Below are 20632 nucleotides of genomic sequence, written 5' to 3'. Positions count from 1 at the left end.
AGTACCATTGAGTGTTCTCAGGTGGCAGCACCTTGTGGTGGTGTCTTCCAGTTGTCTAATTCTTGTGTCCTGCTAGCTGGACTTTGTAGCCTTCATATATTCATTGTGGAGATGTTAGACAAGTTAAGCTGATGTCCTGGGATTTTGGGGATAATTTTGGCTTACTTTGGGGTGAAGTTTTTGGTGGAGACATTGTCACAACCTGGGACGCTGGGTTGTCACAACCTGTCTTCACGCTCATGTACACTTACATTGTACATCTATATCTTGTCTGGCATCTCCGATGTTCTTGGTTATTTGCTAAAAAGACTAAGGAGTCCTTCCCATTTTGTATTTTCAGTTTTTACGTGAACATGATGTAGTCAGTCGAAAGATGTACCTGTAACTGTGAATCTGCTGTACTTGACAAAAGTACACGGTGATACGCTATTAAACTAAAGAGAAGGATCTTTAGACACGTCGTTCGTCTTCTGTTAATGGATGTGACTGTCTCTTACATGGATGATCCTAAGCTGAGAAGTGCATCGCCGCCACTTTGTCATATTTTAGGCTCCATTATGGTGTCAAATTTTTTTGACTCCATATAGATTCACATTTGACTCTAAAAGAGTCAATCAAAGTCTCTCTGATCCTCCATGGTGTCGTTTATCTTTTGCAGTGTAGCGGTGTTATTTATTTAGACACCACATGGAGTAAGCTGCCCAACGGGGTGTTACACTGTGACACCGTAGCAGTGTTAGACGGTACCCCAAAGTGGTAAACAACTTTCCCGCCTTTTCGATCAGATGACCTCCAGCCTTTTGTTTTAGCCATTTGCAGCTGCAGTTCTGCATGTCATCTGCTTGATTTTTGGCCTCATATCTCATAAAATGGACGATCCAACCCGAAATTTCCTACAAGAAAATGGGCTGGATGAGCAGACAATTGCTCATTTCGAAGGTAATGACTGATTTTGTAATAATTTTGCTATAATCTTTCTGTTTCAGGCATTTTTTGCCCGTTTTTTTCCATTCCTTTGAAATTGCATTGCATGCATGCTCATCATGTGTGTGTGCATGTGTGCAGCCTGTCTTTTCAAACAAGGCAGGTTTTTCAAATATCCCGCCCTCATAAAGTCCAAGCACTGACTGTTCATTTGTTCTTGACTTATAACCCTTGGTACTTGATGTAGCTAGCTATGTACGAATTTACAAGACACTTCGATTTTGAACTTAGACCAGGTTGCTTTTCGGGGTGTTTGTTTTTGCGTTTTTGAGCGGATTGAGCCGTTGAGGGTTAGGCCGATTGTTTCTTCAAAATTCGGCATAATCATAAACATCATCATGCTTCAAAGTCAGTGAAAACGAAGCATTTGCCTGTTTTGATTGTTCCTAGACAAAGTAAAGTGAAGTGTCTCGACAATACCTGGGAGTACATGTACTGGCATTAGCATTAGTGCCATAGTGGCAGTGACCAGTGTTGAATTGAATGTACAAACCATTCTACAATGCATTGTAGGTCTAGCCTACCTACCTGTCCATGTACTTAGTAGGCTCCTCCTATGGCTATGGAAGTGTCTGGTATATCATGTAAGGTAGGTTGCTTAGTTTTGACCCGTCTATACAAAGTGTTAACCCAGGCCATGGTCCATTCAAATTTAAGCGGTTAGGGCTAGGCATGTCATTTTCGCCTCCCGAGTGCTGTCCGCAATATCGAACAAAGGCCTATGTTTTTCTTGTAATAGCGCCTATAATATATATACATAGTGCAAAAGGCTATAGTTATTGTGTGTGTGATGGGGAGCAAATCGGCCCCGTTGGCGTTATGATCGGAATCGGACTGGCGATAGACGCCAGACTTCATTCTATTCACCAGCTAACGTCGCATTGGTATTGTTGCATAGAATTCCAGTTAATTACTATTTATTTCATCAAAGACGTCGTTGAATTTAATAGTGAAACAACCAAATATTGCTTTGTTTTATTCTGACGCAGGAAGTGTTTCTTGCTACGTCATGCACCCTATTTTAATGCCGCATTTAGACAGCTTACTTTTTAAGGTCACAGAGGTCAAACTCTATAATTTCACCCCTGGTGGCACGTTTCGTCATCATTTGTTGTAGACTCTTTAAATTTGGTATGTAGACACTTATTGAGCATCTCTACATGTTGACCAAATGAAACGGCCAGGGGCCATTGTGCTCACCGTAAGTATTTTTAGTAGACAGTTACAGAAAGTGCTACAGTATGTAGGCCTCTCATAATTTATACATGCATCTGTGACCAGTTCAGAGCCGGCCCTGGCCAAGTGGTGAATCCGAGACTTGTGGTTCCAAGCTTGTAGAGTCTAGGTGAAAATGATAGTGAAGAAACTGTGCCACTCCATGACAATGGTGAATATATTTTTAACTTTGACCTCAGTGACCCTGACAGGTAGGTCAAATAACAAACCAGGGTGATATGTGATGTAGACACATCCACCTGACCATAACAATTTCATCACTCGTTACACTACAGCAATCGGCAAAAAACGATTTCCAAGATGGCCGCCTAATTAAATCTATGGCACCAAATAAATCAAAAAATGAAGAAAATGTAAGATAGAACTCAGAAAAGAAAAAAGGAAAAGATGAAAAATAAAAATATTTTTGGCTGTCCTTGACTGGGGTTTGAACTCACGACCTTTGAATTGCCACAATACGAGGAAAAACCCACAAAACATGCAATTTCGGCCATATTTGAATTCCGATCTGGCTAAAACTTGGCATACAAATAGTGGCTTCTTAGATGCATCATTACACAAAATTAAAACTCTTTACATTGAACAACGACAAAACGTACCAAGAACGGTAAAGTTTTCAACTTTGACCTCTGTGAACTTGAAAGGTGGGTCAAATCAAAAACCCGTAAGATATGTGATGTATCCTTGCTGGGAGTACCTACCATGAAACTTTTATCAAAAACAAATCAGTAATAAGCGAGAAATCACACTTTTTGAGTTTTGAGTTTAGGCCCCCTGGTGGCCAAGTCAATAACCAGACCGAACCAAAATTCAGTGTAAAAGGTCAACTGACCTAGGGGGTCATTTGTTCGAAGTTTCAAGTTCATAACTGTTGCGGTTGAGAAACGTGCCATAGTTACACTAAAAGGTCAAATTTACGCCATTTGACCTCTGCGACCTTAAAAAGTAGGTCAAATCCGAAAAATCGTGCAACATCTGAGGTAACCTTGCTAGGGGTCCCTGCCATAAAAATTTCATCAAAAACAATTTGCTAATAAGCAGGCTATTGCACTTCTTACTTTTTCTGTTTTTGCCCCCCGGGTGGCAAAGTCAAGAATCAGATCAGGCTGAAATTCAGCACCAGAGGTTATCTGATATAGGGGGTTATATGTACCAAGTTTCAAGCTCATAGCTTTGGTGGTTGAGAAACGTGCCATAGTTACACTCAAACGGCCAATTCACGCCATTTGACCTCTGCGACCTTGAAAAGTAGATCAAATTAAAAACCCGTAAGATATATGATGTATCCTTGCTATGAGTACCTACCACAAAAGTTTTATCGAAAACAAGTCACTAATAAGCGAGATATCACACTTTTAAGATATCCACATTTGGCCCCCTGGTGGCCAAGTAGAGAATCAGATCGGACAGAAATTTAGTGTCACGGGTCATCTGACCTAGGGGGTCATGTGTACAAAGTTTTAAGTTCATAGGCCTAGCGGTTAAAAAACGTGCCACTGTTTTTGAACTAGGATACGACGGACGACGACGACGACGACGATGACGACGGACGACGGACACTGCGGTATCGTATAGGCTCCCCTACGGTGAGCCAAAAAGTAGGTCAATGTGACCAACTTTTCAGTGATAAGTAGATCAAGTTTGTAAAATCGTATAAAGAGATTATTATAGAAAATTGTGTTGCCCAAGGTTACACATGACTTGACCAAGTCAGTGTCATTCCTCTCTGTGTATTTGCTCCCCTCTATTTGTAGACTCTATAGCTAAATTAGGCAATATTTCAACAGTAGGCAAGTAGCCTGCATGCCTTAATCCACACCAATTAATTCATGTCAATTACCAAACTACAAATCTGTCATAATATGTAGGAATAAATCAACACCAGGTGAGCACAAATGTCCCAAGGACATTTCATGTCTTGTTTGCCGGATCAGCACACTTCGGGTATATGATAAAATAGGAAAACCGACTGAGTGACCGGTCCGAGTCACCGGATCAGCACGAGATGATTTTCTGCGGCCTGAAAGCTCGAGCGCCATCCGGAAAGAACTGACATAACATGAATGAAAATAACACTGGTCGACCTGAAACCTTGTGTGGAGTTATGGTAGTTTCACCTTGATAATGTCTCCTGGGACAACTTTGAGATAATGCCTGATTACTTCGAAACTAATGATCGGATTGCTACCAAATTTCATGTGATTATATATCTATGTACTCATGACAAAAAACTCAAGTTCTCAATGTGATCTTGTGACAAATAGGGCCACCAGGCCACCATCTTGAAAATTTAAATAAGATCTTTTTTCCTAAATTGTTGAAGAGATGTCAACTAATTTCCATGTGACATGTACATCCACTTCAAATGGCATGTATTAACATTTCCCGAGGTGAGCACATGGTACCTGGCCTGCACCTTTTTATTAACATTCACCTAATGGGTCTTTCTTCTTCAGTCTACAGCCATACTGGAGGACATCGTAAAAGATGTGCGAGGCCGGGACCAGCCCGCCATTATCGTGACAGGCACATTGGAAGATATACGTAAAATCCATATAATCGCTGAAGGGTTGGTTGTAAGGTGCCTCACATCTTGGATGCTATCATGGCCATGGTAGGACTGCACTACATTTTAAATGTAGAATATAACATGCATGTAAAGCAGGCACAGATTTTTATTGAGAAATTTGTGTGTGGACTTAAGGCCAGTAAGAGCAACATCAAGTCGATTCAGGCATTCTATAACAAACTATAAGATTGATGTGCACTAGTGTAGCAATTTGGACAAAGTTATTTGAGAGAATTAACAGTGGAAGCATTTTGACTCTTACATACATGTAATGCCACAATTTAAATGTACTAACAACCGGGCCCTGTACTGCAGCACTTTCCGTAAACAAGCATGAATTATATGTCTTCTAAGTATTCTTATGGCGAGCACAATGGCCCCTGGCCGTTTCTTTAATTTCGCTGTTTTCGCAGTTGTCCATGATCCGCGAAAATAACCAGCATAAAACATTAAATTTCATTGGAGTTAACTGAAGAACCATAGTGCCTCCGCAAAATTAAAAAGCGTAAAATATAGATGTTTCAAGCAATTTCCAGAATTTTCAGAATTTTTGAATTTGTAAATTTTGAATTTCCCAGTTCTTTTTTCAACACGTTTGAAAATAAATCAAGCAAATGGTATGTATCTGAAGGATACCTAGTTTGTAAGGTAATGAATGAATTTGACTTTGTACATTTTGAATTTCCCAGTTCATTTTCCAACATGTTTGAAAATAAATCAAGCAAATGGTATAATATGTAACTGAAGGATGCCTAGTTTGTAAGGAAATGAATGAATTTGAATTTGTAAATTTTGAATTTCCCAGCTCCTTTTTCATGACCTGCCAAGCAAGTCACCAACAGTGAAAGGGTTAGATTTCAGAATTTCAGTGTTGCCCTCTGGGCCTTTTACATGTAAGTAATGAATTTTTGAATTTGTAAATTTTGAATTTCCCAGTTCTTTTTTCAACACGTTTGAAAATAAATCAAGCAAATGGTATGTATCTAAACGATACCTAGTTTGTAAGGTAATGAATGAATTTGACTTTGTAAATTTTGAATTTCCCAGTTCATTTTCCAACATGTTTGAAAATAAATCAAGCAAATGGTATGTCACTGAAGGATGCCCAGTTTGTAAGGAAATGAATGAATTTGAATTTGTAAATTTTGAATTTCCCAGCTCTTTTTTCATGACCTGCCAAGCACGTCACCAACAGTGAAAGGGTTAGATTTCAGAATTTCAGTGTTGCCCTCTGGGCCTTTTACATGTAAGTAATGAATTTTTGAATTTGTAAATTTTGAACTCCCGTTTGAAAATAAATCAAGCAAATGGTATGTATCTGAAGGATACCTAGTTTGTAAGGTAATGAATGAATTTGACTTTGTAAATTTTGAATTTCCCAGTTCATTTTCCAACATGTTTGAAAATAAATCAAGCAAATGGTATAATATGTAACTGAAGGATGCCTAGTTTGTAAGGAAATGAATGAATTTGAATTTCTAAATTTTGAATTTCCAAGCTCCTTTTTCATGACCTGCCAAGCACGTCACCAACAGTGAAAGGGTTAGATTTCAGAATTTCAGTGTTGGCCTCTGGGCCTTTTAAGTAATGAATCATTTGAATTTGTAAATTTTGAATTTCCCAGTTCTTTTTTCAATATGTTTGAAAATAAATTAAGCAAATGGACACCTAGTTTGTAAGGTAATGAATGAATTTGACTTTGTAAATTTTGAATTTCCCAGTTCTTTTTTAAGATGTTTAAAAATAAATCAAGCAAATGATATGTAACTTTTAAAGGCCTTAGATTGAGTTCTTGAAGTCAAGCCAGGGACTTCCTAGGTTGCAGCCTGCAGCTTCGAAGGAAAAGTAGCAGCGGGACCTAGGAGGTGGCAATCTCTCTGACTGATTTCTTACTTTCCCATTAGAACTCACTCTTCTGGGAATTTGGGATAACACTCTCTTGGAGTGTTAGTTGTCAACACTCTAGTTTAGTGCTTGACTAACACTCTGAGGTAATGTTCAGACAACACCATGGTTTAGTGTTGGATTAACCCTTAAGAGTAGTGTTAGGTTCACACTCTGGTTCAGTGTTGGTTTAACACTCCGGTTCAGAGTGGGTTTGACCCTTAAAAGTGGTGTTAGGTAACACTCTGGTTCAGTGTTGGTTTGACTCTTAAAAGTAGTGTTACGTTAACACTATGCTTCAGTGTTGGATTGACTCTAAGAAGTAGTGTTAGGTTAACACTCTACTTCAGTGTTGGATTGACTCTAAGAAGTAGTGTGACATTAACACTCTGCTTCAGTGTAGGTTTAACACTCTGGTTCAGTGTGGGTTTGACCCCAAAAAGTAGTGTTTGGCTAACACTGTGGTTCAGTGTTCGATTGACCCTTAAAAGTAGTGTTCAATCAACACCCTGGATTAGTGTTGGATTCACACTAAGAGGTAGTGTTGGCCCGACACTTGTCAGCAGTGTGCAAAATTGGACACCTGATACGGGTGTTGGGTGGTTGTCTACACTACAAATGGGTGTTCTACATGCCAACACGGCCTTTTAGTGTTGGCCCGACACTTGTCTGTGGTGTTCAAAATTGGACACCTAATATGGGTGTTGGGCCCGACACTTGTCTGTGGTGTTCAAAATTGGACACCTAATATGGGTGTTGGGCCCGACACTTGTCTGTGGTGTTAAAAATTGGACACCTAATACGGGTGTTGGGTGCAACACTTGTCTGTGGTGTTCAAAATTGGACACCAATAATGGGTGTTGGGTGGTTGTCTACACTACAAATGGGTGTTCCAGGCACACTCATTTTGAGTGTTAAGGTAACACCACTTTTGGGGCTGTGTGGTATCTGTATTCGTCGCTCATATAAGAAATACGTGTAACCATCGTCTATATATACATCTGGAATATTCCGTTATCAAACAAACCGAGCGATTAGCAAGCTATGCACACTAGCTTATCCTGAAAGCACATACGAAGAGAGGCAAAGGCACTCAAAAATATATTTCGTTGAAGCGATTCCTGAATCAGAATTGCGTATGATGATAAGTACAGCCCGTCCGTCATGTCTCGACGAAGCTATCTGTTTGGCTGAAGAGTTCGACGGGATAAGGCGATTAGAAAGGCAACGAAATAACAAACAGAACGTAAATAAAGGAAACGTTCGTAACGTAAGCATTGACGACGAAGATCAGACGAATAATGCAGTGAGTTTGGCCAAGATTGAAAGTATGCTCGGACGATTATGTGAAAATAATTTCGGGCAAAGAGCCTACCAAACGACGGGTAGAAGCCGCAGTATTCAATGTTGGGCATGTCACCAAGAAGGGCATATAGCCAATCGTTGCCCAAACCGCATGCAACGAAATAATCAAGAAAGAAAAAACGGCGACGGGCCGGGGCCACGGGACATGCGCCGGTCGTAAGTGAAGAGAGTTCCCACCAACATAAGTATCGTATGTCGGGACATAACACCAAAACCGAGAGCATACAAAGTGAAATAATCGAAATTTCAAAGCATCATTCGATCAAAGCAAAAAATGTTAATGACGCCGCGACAACGAACGAAGCGGTGCCGATAAGACGTATAGGACCAAAGTCGAGTTGCGCATTATTTTTAAACGGTCAGGTTGGCGACGTCCAGATAAACTTTCTCATTGACACGGGTTTCGGTAGTTACTTTATTAAATTATGATAAATACATGATGATAAAAGAAAATTTGAGACCACCTTTACAACCGACCAAGATGGAATTGTTAGGTGCTAATGATTCACCACTAAGAATCTATGGTCGATTTGACGGCGACTTAGGATTTCTGAAGCACGGGAAAACGTTGTTTACCGTTATTGTGGCCGACGTCTCAGGGGAAGGGTTAATTGGAATGGATTTCATTAACCATTTCCAGTGTGAAATTTATCCAACCTCCATGTCAATCCTATGTCGAAATGAGCAGATCCAATGCTCCAGCTTAGAATCTGTCGGAATACAGAAAGTAACATGTTGTCACCGACTCGTCACGGCAAAAGCCACATTGATACAACCATATTCGAAATTCGTAATTTTTGTGAATCAAAGAAAGCGCAAGGGTTATCTTGGAAAATGGGCGATAGCTGGCCAAACAGAGTCATATCAACAAAGCGATGAATTATTTTTAGACGGTTGCGTGGTGGGTCGCGCAATAGTTGATACTGAAAGGGATGCGATCCCGTTACCAATTATAAACGTGTCGGATGATCCGATACTTATACCAGCGAATAGAGCGATAGGACTTGTGAGTCCTGTGATTGTGATGGACAAAATAGTTGAAATAGAAGATCCGAAATGTGAAATAAATAGTCGATGCAAGGCATCCTCGCAAGATGGGATAAATGCTGTCATTGCGAATCGGCCCCATCTTCGCTCGGTACCTATGGATCGAGGAAATAGTGAGCGCAGATCTGCAAGTTGTTATGAAGCTAGCGGTGTAACGGATGAGAAGTTACACGAGGCCTCGGAAGGGTCGTTGGACGTTGAGGGTCCAGAAGGGTTGAAGCGAGAGCCCACTTCCGCCGGATCGAATCGCTACGATCTGAGAGGATTTCGTAGAGAAAGCCGAGGCTTCAACGATGATGAAAGCCTGACGGGTGAAGAAGTGCCTGTGGTTGTGAAGTCGAAATTTACTTCTGTTGGAAACAGGGGTACCCTCACTGATGTGAAAAAAGCATGCTATGTAAATATGTTGACTCGTAAAGGGAATCAAAGTAACTACAATCCGTGTAAATATGAACCAGTATTAAGACGTGACCATGAAACTATGGGCGGTTATTTCCGCATTAAATGATGTCCTAAAACGCGTCTTTATAACTGGCGACTCGTGTGTGTGTGTAGAGCAACCCGTGCGTACAGAGCAAAACGCGCGTATCTAACTCGCGACCCCTACAAAGAACATAACGCGAATGTATAACTACTGTCGCATAAACGTGCCGTCGGATAACTAGTGTCGGATAACTAGTGTCGGATAAGTGCTGTCGCATATAAGGTTCCTCAGCCTCCCGCATTGCGGCGCTAGTTATTATTACTTTTGTTCTAAGCGACGTAATCCCGAGTTTGAGACAGAAGAGAAAAATGGCTATTAATCAAGATCCACATGTGCTCCAGCGGGCAGCACGCATGCTGCAAGACGTTGTGAATTTGTTGGGCAGGCCTACACAGGACCAGGTCCCTCTTGATAATCGGGTTGATAATATTGCAGCATCTGCAGTGCCTGCTACTAGTACTAGTAGATCTACGACCTCAACCTCAACACCTGTACCTGGTGGTAAGAATAAAATTGATGCAATAAGGATACCGGTACATAGTGTACTACAAACTACTCAAACTACCGGACTTACACAAATTAATTGAAATAAAATTTCTCTATAGATTTTTAAAAAAGGATTTACCAGTGTACTTCATGCACAATTTTTTCTCATTTAACAGTGATGTTCATAACTATCCCACAAGAATTAATGATAAATTTAAAATACCAAATGTAAGACACGAATATGCCAAAATGACACCACGATACAGTTTAACTAAATTATATAATTCTCTCTCAAAACAAACTCTAAACAAACTCCACTCAAATTTTAGCTTAAAATCCTTTTCAACATACTACAAAAATGAAATTTTGGGTTCCTATAATAAAAAGTGCCAAATTCGCAACTGCTATGTTTGCGACATTCGTTAAACTTTTTTCGTCTTATAACTGTTATTACTCACTCCTTCACTGTAAAATAGAACTGTCTTGTAAATTAAATTGTAAATCCTGTATATAATAATTAACATTGTACTACATGTAATTCATAAGGGAGCAGGCATTAAGCGGCCAATCTGGTCTTGTTCTGCTCCCGACCACAATCAATATTATGTATTTCATTAATGCACCTTGTAAATTTTGTTGGTCGAATAAATATTCATATTCATATTCATATTCATGTATATAAGGGCCTCGGCCTACAAGCAATAGCCTAATTATTCGTTTTAATGTCGTCCTTAGAGCAAAAACAATAATCATCAAGACACAAGAGCGCCGCGATGCGGGAGGCTGAGGAACCTTATATGCGACAGCACTTATGCGACAGCACTTATCCGACACTAGTTATCCGACACTAGTTATCCGACGGCACGTTTATGCGACAGTAGTTATACATTCGCGTTATGTTCTTTGTAGGGGTCGCGAGTTAGATACGCGCGTTTTGCTCTGTACGCACAGGTTACTCTACACACACGAGTCGCCAGTTATCAAGACGCGTTTTAGGACATCATTTAATGCGGAAATAACCGCCCATATGAAACAACTGACTGTGACGTCAGCGTGTCTATAAATAACGATAAACCAGAATCAGGAGTGTTTATCTATGGTGAAGAATTCGAAGACGGTTCGTACGACGTGGGAAATGACGTTCATTTGAATAGTGATGAAACGGATCACAATGTACATAAGAAAGACGAAGAGATTAGTGAGATTGATAAAATGATAGAAAGAAGTGTTCAGTACCTTGACGCCGATCGGGCTCGCGAGGTTAAATGTTTGATTGAGAAGTACGAATCGTTGTTCTCTAGACATAATTTAGACATAGGAAAAGCAGTTGGCATAAAACATACGATAGACAAGGGGAATACCCCACCTTTAAGTCAGCAAATGAGAAGGCTTCCTATACATCAGCAGGAAGAAGCTGACAAGCAGGTTAAACAAATGTTAGAAATGGGGGTCATCGAGCCATCTACTAGTCCGTGGAACAGTGGAATCGTTTTAGTCGAAAAAAAAGATCACACACAAAGATTTTGCATTGATTTTCGCCTTCTAAATGCGGTTACGTGCCCTGCGCATAATGGTTACGTACAAAGAATCGACATGCAACTTGATAGTTTGCAGGGGTCAAAATGGTTTTCGACACTTGACGTTACCAGCGCATACTGGAATATAGAGATGGACGAAGCGTCAAAAGAAAAGAGCGCTTTTAGCACTAGGCTCGGCCATTTTCAATTTCGTAGACTCCCATTTGGTCTTGTAGGATCGGGATACACATATACCCGTTTCATGCAACATATTATGGCTGGTCTTGAGTTTTCAGCATGTCTTTGCTATCTTGATGACGTGATTTGCATGGGACAAAGTTTTAAAGAAGCAATAAGTAATGTCGAGAAGGTGTTCGAACGACTTCATAAATCAGGAGTCAAGTTGAAACCAAAGAAATGTTTTCTGTTTCAAAAGGAAACAAATTTTCTGGGATATCGAGTGTCAGAGGAAGGAATCAGTACTTCTCCTGATAAGACTGAGACAGTAAAGAAATGGCCACGGCCAAAGAACGTTGTCGCATTGGGACAACCTGTATAAGTTTAGTTTTTTGGGACACACTGTAGTTCAAGGTAATTAGCATAGGTGGCAGCACTGGGGGGAGTGTGTTGAGAAAAAATGATGGAGGACATCTGAGATGCTGTGAGCACATGAAGAAAAGAAACCTGAATATTATGATGAGAAGATGAATATAGACAGTTTTATTGAATTACAAGAGTTAGAGTTGAGTAATTATACAGTCCTACCCCGACATTAGGTCTCTCCGACCGGATAGTGGAGCAGTGAGGTGACATTTGAGAACTGTAAAAAGTGAGAAACCATGTGCTATCCATGTACATTTTGTACAGAGTTGGCCTGTGCATTTGGCCTATGCTAGTATGCTGCTCAGTGCAAATGCATATGCATGCTGAAATCATCCAAATGAAGGACTGCTGTTGCAATTTGGATGCCGTTAAGACGACAAGAGAACATTAATTGTGCTGTCCCTCCATCAACCTTGGATTTTGGAACACCACGTCAGTTCAAATCCGAGTGAGCTTTGAGCACAGGCAGCATGCTGAGGAAGAGTCAAGTGACATTCAAAGTCCAGTTGTATGTCACATCGATGGTCGCGGATTGTCGAATTCCTGTCGTTGCTGATCCCACCAACGCTTGAGTTTCGTCGAGTCACCGAGTCGGAGAACACTGTCGAGTTGTCGTGTTCTCAACATCCCAGCATTGTCGAGTAGCTGGTACATCGTCGATGAGCATCATTCGCACATCATTTGCCAAATTCGTGGCTGATGTGATCCTACACAAGAGTGTGTTGAGCGTCTAACGAGTCGAGTCGGAGAACACTGTCGAGTAATTGTGTTCTCAAAGCCAGACGATCAACGAGTTTCTTCGTTCCTCGTCCCTGTGTGAGAACTGTCGTTCTCAACATCGAGCAATCGTCGATAGCTGTTAGCATCGTCGTCATCTTTGAGCATCGTCAATTTATGCTCAATATCCGAGTAACACTTCCACCCAAGTTCAAGGTCATCCGATGTCCATGCCGTGCTGCATTGATGAACTGAACTGTTTGAACCGAGCACCAGCCTCTGATTCCAAGAGACATTACCGAGTTAGCGAGTCACCATCTTCCAAGGACTGCTACATTCCAGCTTTGTGCATTGTTGTCACACACATGATATGCATGAACTAATATTTGAATTCTCTTTCAGATATTGAGTAAATTTATGAACTTTGCCTAGTATTTGGTATAGAAGTTGGCCCTTTACTGTGGGATTTCATTGTACATGTACATTGTAACTGTGTCTTGAGTTTTTGAGCATCTAGTCTAGGTTTGAGTAGGCCTTTGTACTAGAATCACCACATGAGTCTATGCTTTAGGTTGTAAGTTGACCTACTGCATACTACGAGTTATGAGTATTTCTTCTGACTAAAAGCTGTATTTGGTCTTGAGAATCTTCGCTGCAGTTACAGGTTGTAATTTGACCTTGCTGCACGCTATCTTGAGTCGAGATTGAGAATCTTCGCTGTAAGTAGAGGTTGTAATTTGACCTTGCTACACGCCAACATCGAGTTGAGTTTAGAGTCTCACTGTGGGTTTTGAGTGACCTTACAGTGTTAGCAAGTTTACCACATCAGTGTTAAGTGGAGAATTTGCGTCTTTCTTGAGTAGAACACACGAGTTGTTGTTACGTTGTCATGCTTATGAGTAGGCCTTGGTGAAACTTGGAATATCACTTTGCGAGTTCATAACACCCAACGTGTACGGTGTTAGCAGTGCCAATTCATCTTGCATATTTTAGTTGCATTTCAAGCCAACTTCTATGCTACCATTTTGTATTGTCGCTTTCATGTGTTCACAGCTACACTTTTCCTAAGGTTCTATTTTGCAACGTTTCATCTGAGTTTATCTGGGGTTTGAGAAATTTCTTGTGCTGCCCTCTATGCTGTTCATGATACTACAGGGTTGAGTTCATGTCATATTGACACAGGGAATTTATCAACTGGCTGAAATTCCAAGGGTTTAGATTGCTACTGTGCTTATTTCAGTCATTCTCTCTGAGATCTGAGTTTTTTGAGTTTTGAGTTTTGAGTAAAACTGCAACCATGGGTGAACCACCAACCTTGCAATCACTGTGTGATAAACGCAAAATATGTCGCGGGAAGTACACTCGACAGGAAAACACTGTGACAAGGTATTACAGGGAAGCATGTAACTTGTACGACAAAGGAGATCGCGTTACCCAGTTTGAGACAGCCGTGCGAAAAACGGGTAATGCCATGGAAGAGCTGAATGCGGTCTACGGTGAATTGAAGGACGTACAGACTGAGGTGGACTTCCATCCTGATTTAGGGAAACTGAACGATGAAGCCTTGAGAGTTGAGACTGAGTCAGAGGAGAGGTATCGCACCCAGTACTACGACATTTCTACCATGGTTCAACAACTGCAAGCGGATGCTGAGAAGGAGAGGCGTACCCCGTCGGAGAAGTCGAGTGATACTTTCACACCTGAGCACTTTGCCGCCGCCATGAAGGAGACCCTGGAATCAGTACAAACAGGAATTTCTGGTGATCAGTTAGAAAGGATTCTAGGGACCTTATCGCACAAGAAGCGTTATGTTCAGATACCGAAATTCAAAGGTGATGTCGAGTTGTTTGACCAGTGGAAACAACTGGTAGAGACTGAATTAGAAAAACCAGGCTATAGCGAGGTGGAAAAGACCCACATAGTCATATCATTAGTTGATGGAGAGGTATCCAAACTCATCAGTGGACTAAAGGATCCAAGTTCAGATGACATCCTTGAGTTTTTGGAGAATAGGTACGGAGATGTGTTGACAAAGATCCAGAAGGCAGTGAACGAGATTGCTGCAGTGCCTGCTGTCAGTTCGCCCTCAGCAAAGGATCTTGATTCTCTCTACAACCTGCTTAATTCCAACTGGAATTACATCATGAAACGAACAGAAGATGACAAACACGTGGTAAGGGCAAGCTGGATCTTTACAGCCCTTGTCCGACCAAAACTGCCAAAGGGACTTCTCAAAAAATGGGATGGAGAGATAATCAAAGAGGAGAAGTCGATGGGGACGACGTCGGAATTACCGATACGTTTCGACACTCTTTTGGAGAAGCTGCAAGATGCTGTCAAGGTTGCGAGGCGAACGGAGCCAAGCAAACGAGATAAACCCGAGAAGGAGAAGGAGAAAGAGAAGAAGTGGGTTAAGGATTACCAGAAGGAATCTAAGAAGCCTACAGGTCATGCTCTTCAGATATCTCAGAGGACACCGAAACCCAACAAGGAGGAATCGTGCATATTCTGTCAACTTAGGCACTTCTCATCAAGTTGTCCAACAGTGAAGTCGATGCCTGTGTCAGAGCGAGTTGAGAAAGTGAAAGCGTCAAAGGCATGTTTCAACTGCTTGCGGACTACTCACTTTGTGGATGCATGTCGGTCATCTAGCTGTAAGAATTGCTCGAGGAAGCATCACACACTCTTACATTTCGACAAGCAAGGAGGAAACAAGACTGGGAGCAACCAGGAAACATCGAGCGAAAAGGAGACAAGTGGAGATGGTAACAAGCCTGAGGAGACCGTGAAATCACCCCACTACTTCGTGAAAGCCAGAGAGACAGATGGTGAAGTACTGTTACAGACAGGCCTAGCGAAATTGGAGTCGAGGAATGCAGTCGCACATGGACGAGTTCTCTTTGACTCAGGGAGTGGAGCCACATTTGTCAGCAAGCGAATGGCAAGGAGTTTGCAGCTGCATGGTCAACCAGTTGCAGCAGAGTTTACCTTAGCAGGAGGAAAGGTCATGACACTTGATACCCAACGAGTCAAGTTTCATTTGTCGAGCATACTACCCAAATGGAAGGGAGAGACGTTCGAAATCATCGCCTATGTTCTAGAAAATCCATGTGCTGATATCAATGAAGTCAATGAGGATTTGTCAAAGATTGAACAGCTGAGAGACCTCCAGATAGCTGATGAGTTCCCGAGAAAACGTCAATCGGTGGATGTTCTGTTAGGAATCCAGGATTCAATGAAAATCTTACAGGATAAGAGAGTCTTTGGATCAGGAAACAGTCTTTCAGCGCAGAGGAGTCACATTGGTTGGATCGTGTCCGGAACCTGTCCCGCTGATCAGGAAAGCCACACAACGTTGCCAGTCAATCATTCAACATTTCAACTGTCCAGCGAGATAGACATCGCGACCAAGCACTGGGAGACGGAGCACATAGGGATCCTACCAAATGAGAAAAACCAGCACCTCTCAGAGCTTGAGACTGAAGCCCTGAGACAGCACAAGGAGAAAACAATCAAGATCAAGGATGGTTATGAGACAGGATTGTTGAAACATCCGGAGTGGAAGGATAAAATTCTGAAATCAAACAAACAACAAGCAATGAGGAGACTTGGTAGTCTGGAGCAGAGACTGAAAAAGGATCCTACATTGTCAGCGAGATACCAGGAGCAAATCAATGAGTTGATCAAGAAAGGTCGAGCGGAACGAGTGAGTGAGGAAAAGGAGCCGGAGGATCGTAGTGTGTGGTACTTGCCCCATCATCCAGTAGTGAGAGAGGACAAGACGACAACAAAGGTTAGAATCGTCTTCGATGGATCGATGAGAGGCCGGGATGGAGTATCACTCAACGACACCTTATTACCAGGACCTGCCCTGCAACCTGACCTTCCTGGAGTTTTGATGCGATTCAGGCGCCACAGAATTGCATTGATAGCGGATATCGAAAAGATGTTCCTCCAGGTAAGTATGAACGAGATAGATCGAGATAGCCAGAGATTCCTATGGAGAGACTTGGACACGGATAAGGAGCCGGAAGTTTTCAGATTGACCACAGTCACCTTCGGATTAACGTCTTCGCCATTCTCAAGCATCAAAACTGTGCTAGATCATGTCGCGGCACATCGTGAGGAGTACCCAAAAGCTGCTGCAGAGATTGAGGAGAATATCTTCGTGGATGATATTTTGAGTGGAGATGAGGAGGATAATGAGGTGGCGGAGTTGGCAGTTGGACTGAAGGAGATTCTGAGCCCGGAATGGAACATGAGGAAGTTTCTATCCAACAAACCAGGAGTTTTGTCAGGTCTTGCCAAGGAAGACATCGCGTCGGAGCTCACAGAGAAGATGGTTGGCGAAGAGATCTCAACAAAGGCGCTGGGAGTCAGATATCGACCCAAGGAGGATGTTCTCATGTTCTCATTTGTTGACAAAATGGAGGATGTGGAGATCGAGACCAGGAGAAGTGTGTTGAAACAACTCCATCGGATTTATGATCCACTTGGCATGCTATCGCCCTTTGTACTCAAGGCTAAGCAAATTTTCCAACAATCATGGGTCACAACTGGAGGATGGGACGACGCGCTACCATCGGAGATAGAGGAGGAGTGGAAACGCTGGAAATCTGAAGTGACACTACTGGACAGCATCAAGATACCGAGGTGTATTGTGCCTGCTGACTTCCAGGATCCAGTATATTTCCTACACGGCTTTGGAGATGCATGTGAGACATCATACGGAGGAGTGGTCTATTTGACTAGCCAGGATTCAACTGAGAGACGTCACGTTGCTCTACTCAGCTCAAAGACCAGAGTAGCACCCCTGGGAAAGAGGAGGAGCATCCCGGAACTGGAGCTCATGGCATCACTGGTGACAGCAAGGTTAACAAAGTATGTGGAAAGAGAGCTCAAGCTTCCGATTGCTTCAGTGAATTGCTGGACAGATTCCAAGGTTGTCACACACTGGTTAAGCAAGCCACCATACAAATGGCAAACATTTGTCGCAAACAGAGTAGCTGAGATTCAGAACTTAGTGCCACCCTGCAACTGGAGACATGTTCCAGGAAAATGGAACCCTGCGGATCTTTGTTCCCGAGGACTTACTGCTGAGAATCTGGTTGAATCTTCATTGTGGTGGAATGGTCCATCCTTCCTGACTGAAAGTGAAGAACAGTGGCCAGAACAAGAGAAGAGCAAGAAGGAGGATGAGGAAATAGCTGACTCGAAAGCCAAGCCCAAACTTCGTCAGATTGGTATTGCTGCTGTAGCCAAGACGGATATTGCTGCTGCTGAGAAATACATTGAGAAATTCTCATCATACCAGAAGTTCATCAGGGTAATGAGCAGAGCGAGGAGTTGGATTAGGATCCATAGGTCCCGAAAGGAGGGGAGAGATCAAAACGAGGGGAGAGAAACTGACAAGGAGAAAAGCATTCCAGGAACAACTCTCAATGACAGACGTCAGGAGGAGCTGCACTGGATCAGATGGGCTCAATCGCTCAAGTATCAGGAGGATATTGAGGAATTGAAAGCCGGACGACAAGTCACCATGGAGAGTAAACTGGCTCCATTGAGCCCAGAGTGGGACGAGAAGGATCAAGTGATGCGAGTGGGAGGTCGTCTTCATTACGCCCCATTGCCGGAGGAAACTAAGCATCCCATCATCTTGCCTGCTCACAACCGATTTGTGGATAAGTTAGTTCTGTACTACCACCAGATTAACCTACACACAGGACCAGCACAAACCCTGGCTTTCTTGAGAAACAAGTACTGGCTTATTCATGGGAGACAGGAAGTGAGACGCATTCTTCACAAGTGCAAGGCTTGTAAGGATCCAGAGGAGATTGAGCAAAAGATGGCGCCGCTGCCTGTGGAAAGAGTGAGCATGAGTCTTCCTTTCACGCACATAGGATTAGACTATGCAGGACCTTTATACGTAAAGATGTCCAGAGATGAGACAACGAAGGCTTACATTCTGATCTTCACGTGTATGGTGACTAGAGGAGTGCACCTGGAACTCACACCAGATCTTACTACAGAAGAGTTCATGGCTGGGCTGCAGCGCATGATGAATCGCAAAGGGAAATGTGTATTCATTCTCTCTGACAACGCAAAGACATTCAAAAAGGCAGACACCTTGCTGAGGATTCTTTACAAACAGAAGAATGGAAAGAACAAGCTTAATGAGGAGATAACAGGAAAGGGAATAACATGGCGTTTTATCACGGAGAGAGCCCCATGGCACGGAGGATTCTATGAGAGACTCGTGCAAAGCGTCAAGAAACCACTGAGGAGAGTGCTTGGGAAAGCACACCTGACATACCTTGAGATGCAGACTGTACTCTCGGACATCGAAGCACAACTGAATTCTAGACCCCTGACTAGTGTCTCTGCAGACAAAGAGGATTGGTCGCCTATCACTCCAGGACACCTGATGATTGGCCGGAGCCTACAAGTTCTGCCTGATGCCTCATTGGCAGGCCATACTACCGTCGCAGTGAGCAAGAGATGGGCCTATAATCAGCACCTGTCAAGGATCTTTTGGAATCGATGGACGAAGGAGTATTTGACTGAGCTGAACCAACTGAGGAAGTGGACTGAGGTTCGAGATAACCTTCATGAGGGAGACGTTGTTCTAGTCGCTGAGGACAACACCAGGAAGCTGGATTGGAAGCTTGGAAGAGTGGAGGAGATCTTTCCAGGACGAGACGGTCTTGTGCGCTCAGTACTGGTGAAGACGAAATCGGGATTGATGAGACGTCCAGTACAGAAGCTGAGGCTATTGGAGACCACCATTGTGCCAGAGGATGTTGAAAGCGATTCAGATCCAGATTAGCCAATGTTAGTGGAGTATTGTGACTAGAGACATTCTATGAGCATTGAGAACTACAACATATACAAGAAAATACAACTAAGGGTTTCGTTCACTTAGTAAATACTTTATTCGAATTGTGGAGTACGAGTAGAGAGAATAGTTCAAGCGATATTTGCCAGTTGGTATTTCGCATAATTCGTTTCAATATTTTAGCCAGTGTTGCAGTAAGCGTGAAATTTTCGGTGCTCAGATTTCAGAGGGGAGTATGTCGCATTGGGACAACCTGTATAAGTTTAGTTTTTTGGGACACACTGTAGTTCAAGGTAATTAGCATAGGTGGCAGCACTGGGGGGAGTGTGTTGAGAAAAAATGATGGAGGACATCTGAGATGCTGTGAGCACATGAAGAAAAGAAACCTGAATATTATGATGAGAAGATGAATATAGACAGTTTTATTGAATTACAAGAGTTAGAGTTGAGTAATTATACAGTCCTACCCCGACAAACGTATCAGACATTAGGTCATTTCTCGGTATTGTGACGTATCATAAGCAGTTTATTCCCTCTTATGGTGACAAGGCCCGTCCGTTGTACGCACTTACAGAAAAAGGCAGTGAGTTTATATGGTCTGAAGCTGCCGATGCGAGTTTCAATGAACTAAAAGAATGTTTAATCTCGGCACCTATTTTGGCATATCCAAATACGAATGGTCGATTTATTCTGGATACGGATTGTTCAGGTTACGCTATGGGCGGTGTCCTTTCACAAATGCAAAACGGAAAAGAACGTGTGGTCGCATACGGGAGCAAGACGAGTCCGAAAGAAACTATTGCGTAACGCGTCGTGAGTTGTTAGCGGTGGTTACATTTACGAAGAAGTTCCGGCCATATCTATATGCAAAAAGGTTTACGGTTAGAGTCGATCACTCAATTTTA

The 20632-nt window shown here is 42.4% G+C and overlaps 1 protein-coding gene across 1 annotated transcript; it reads left to right on the top strand.

Moving 5' to 3' along the window:
- The first annotated feature begins 14189 nt into the window (after positions 1–14189).
- On the top strand, positions 14190–19718 carry LOC135503438 (uncharacterized). The gene has a single exon (XM_064797014.1). The coding sequence runs from the start codon at positions 14190–14192 to the stop codon at positions 19716–19718; it is 5529 nt and encodes a 1842-aa protein (XP_064653084.1).
- The last annotated feature ends 914 nt before the right edge of the window (positions 19719–20632 follow it).

The sequence above is a fragment of the Lineus longissimus genome, chromosome 19 (genome assembly GCF_910592395.1).
Source record: "Lineus longissimus chromosome 19, tnLinLong1.2, whole genome shotgun sequence".
In the NCBI taxonomy this organism is placed as follows: domain Eukaryota; kingdom Metazoa; phylum Nemertea; class Pilidiophora; order Heteronemertea; family Lineidae; genus Lineus; species Lineus longissimus.
The sequence above is the reverse complement of the archived record's forward strand: the minus strand, read 5'-3'. Positions and strand labels throughout refer to the sequence as shown.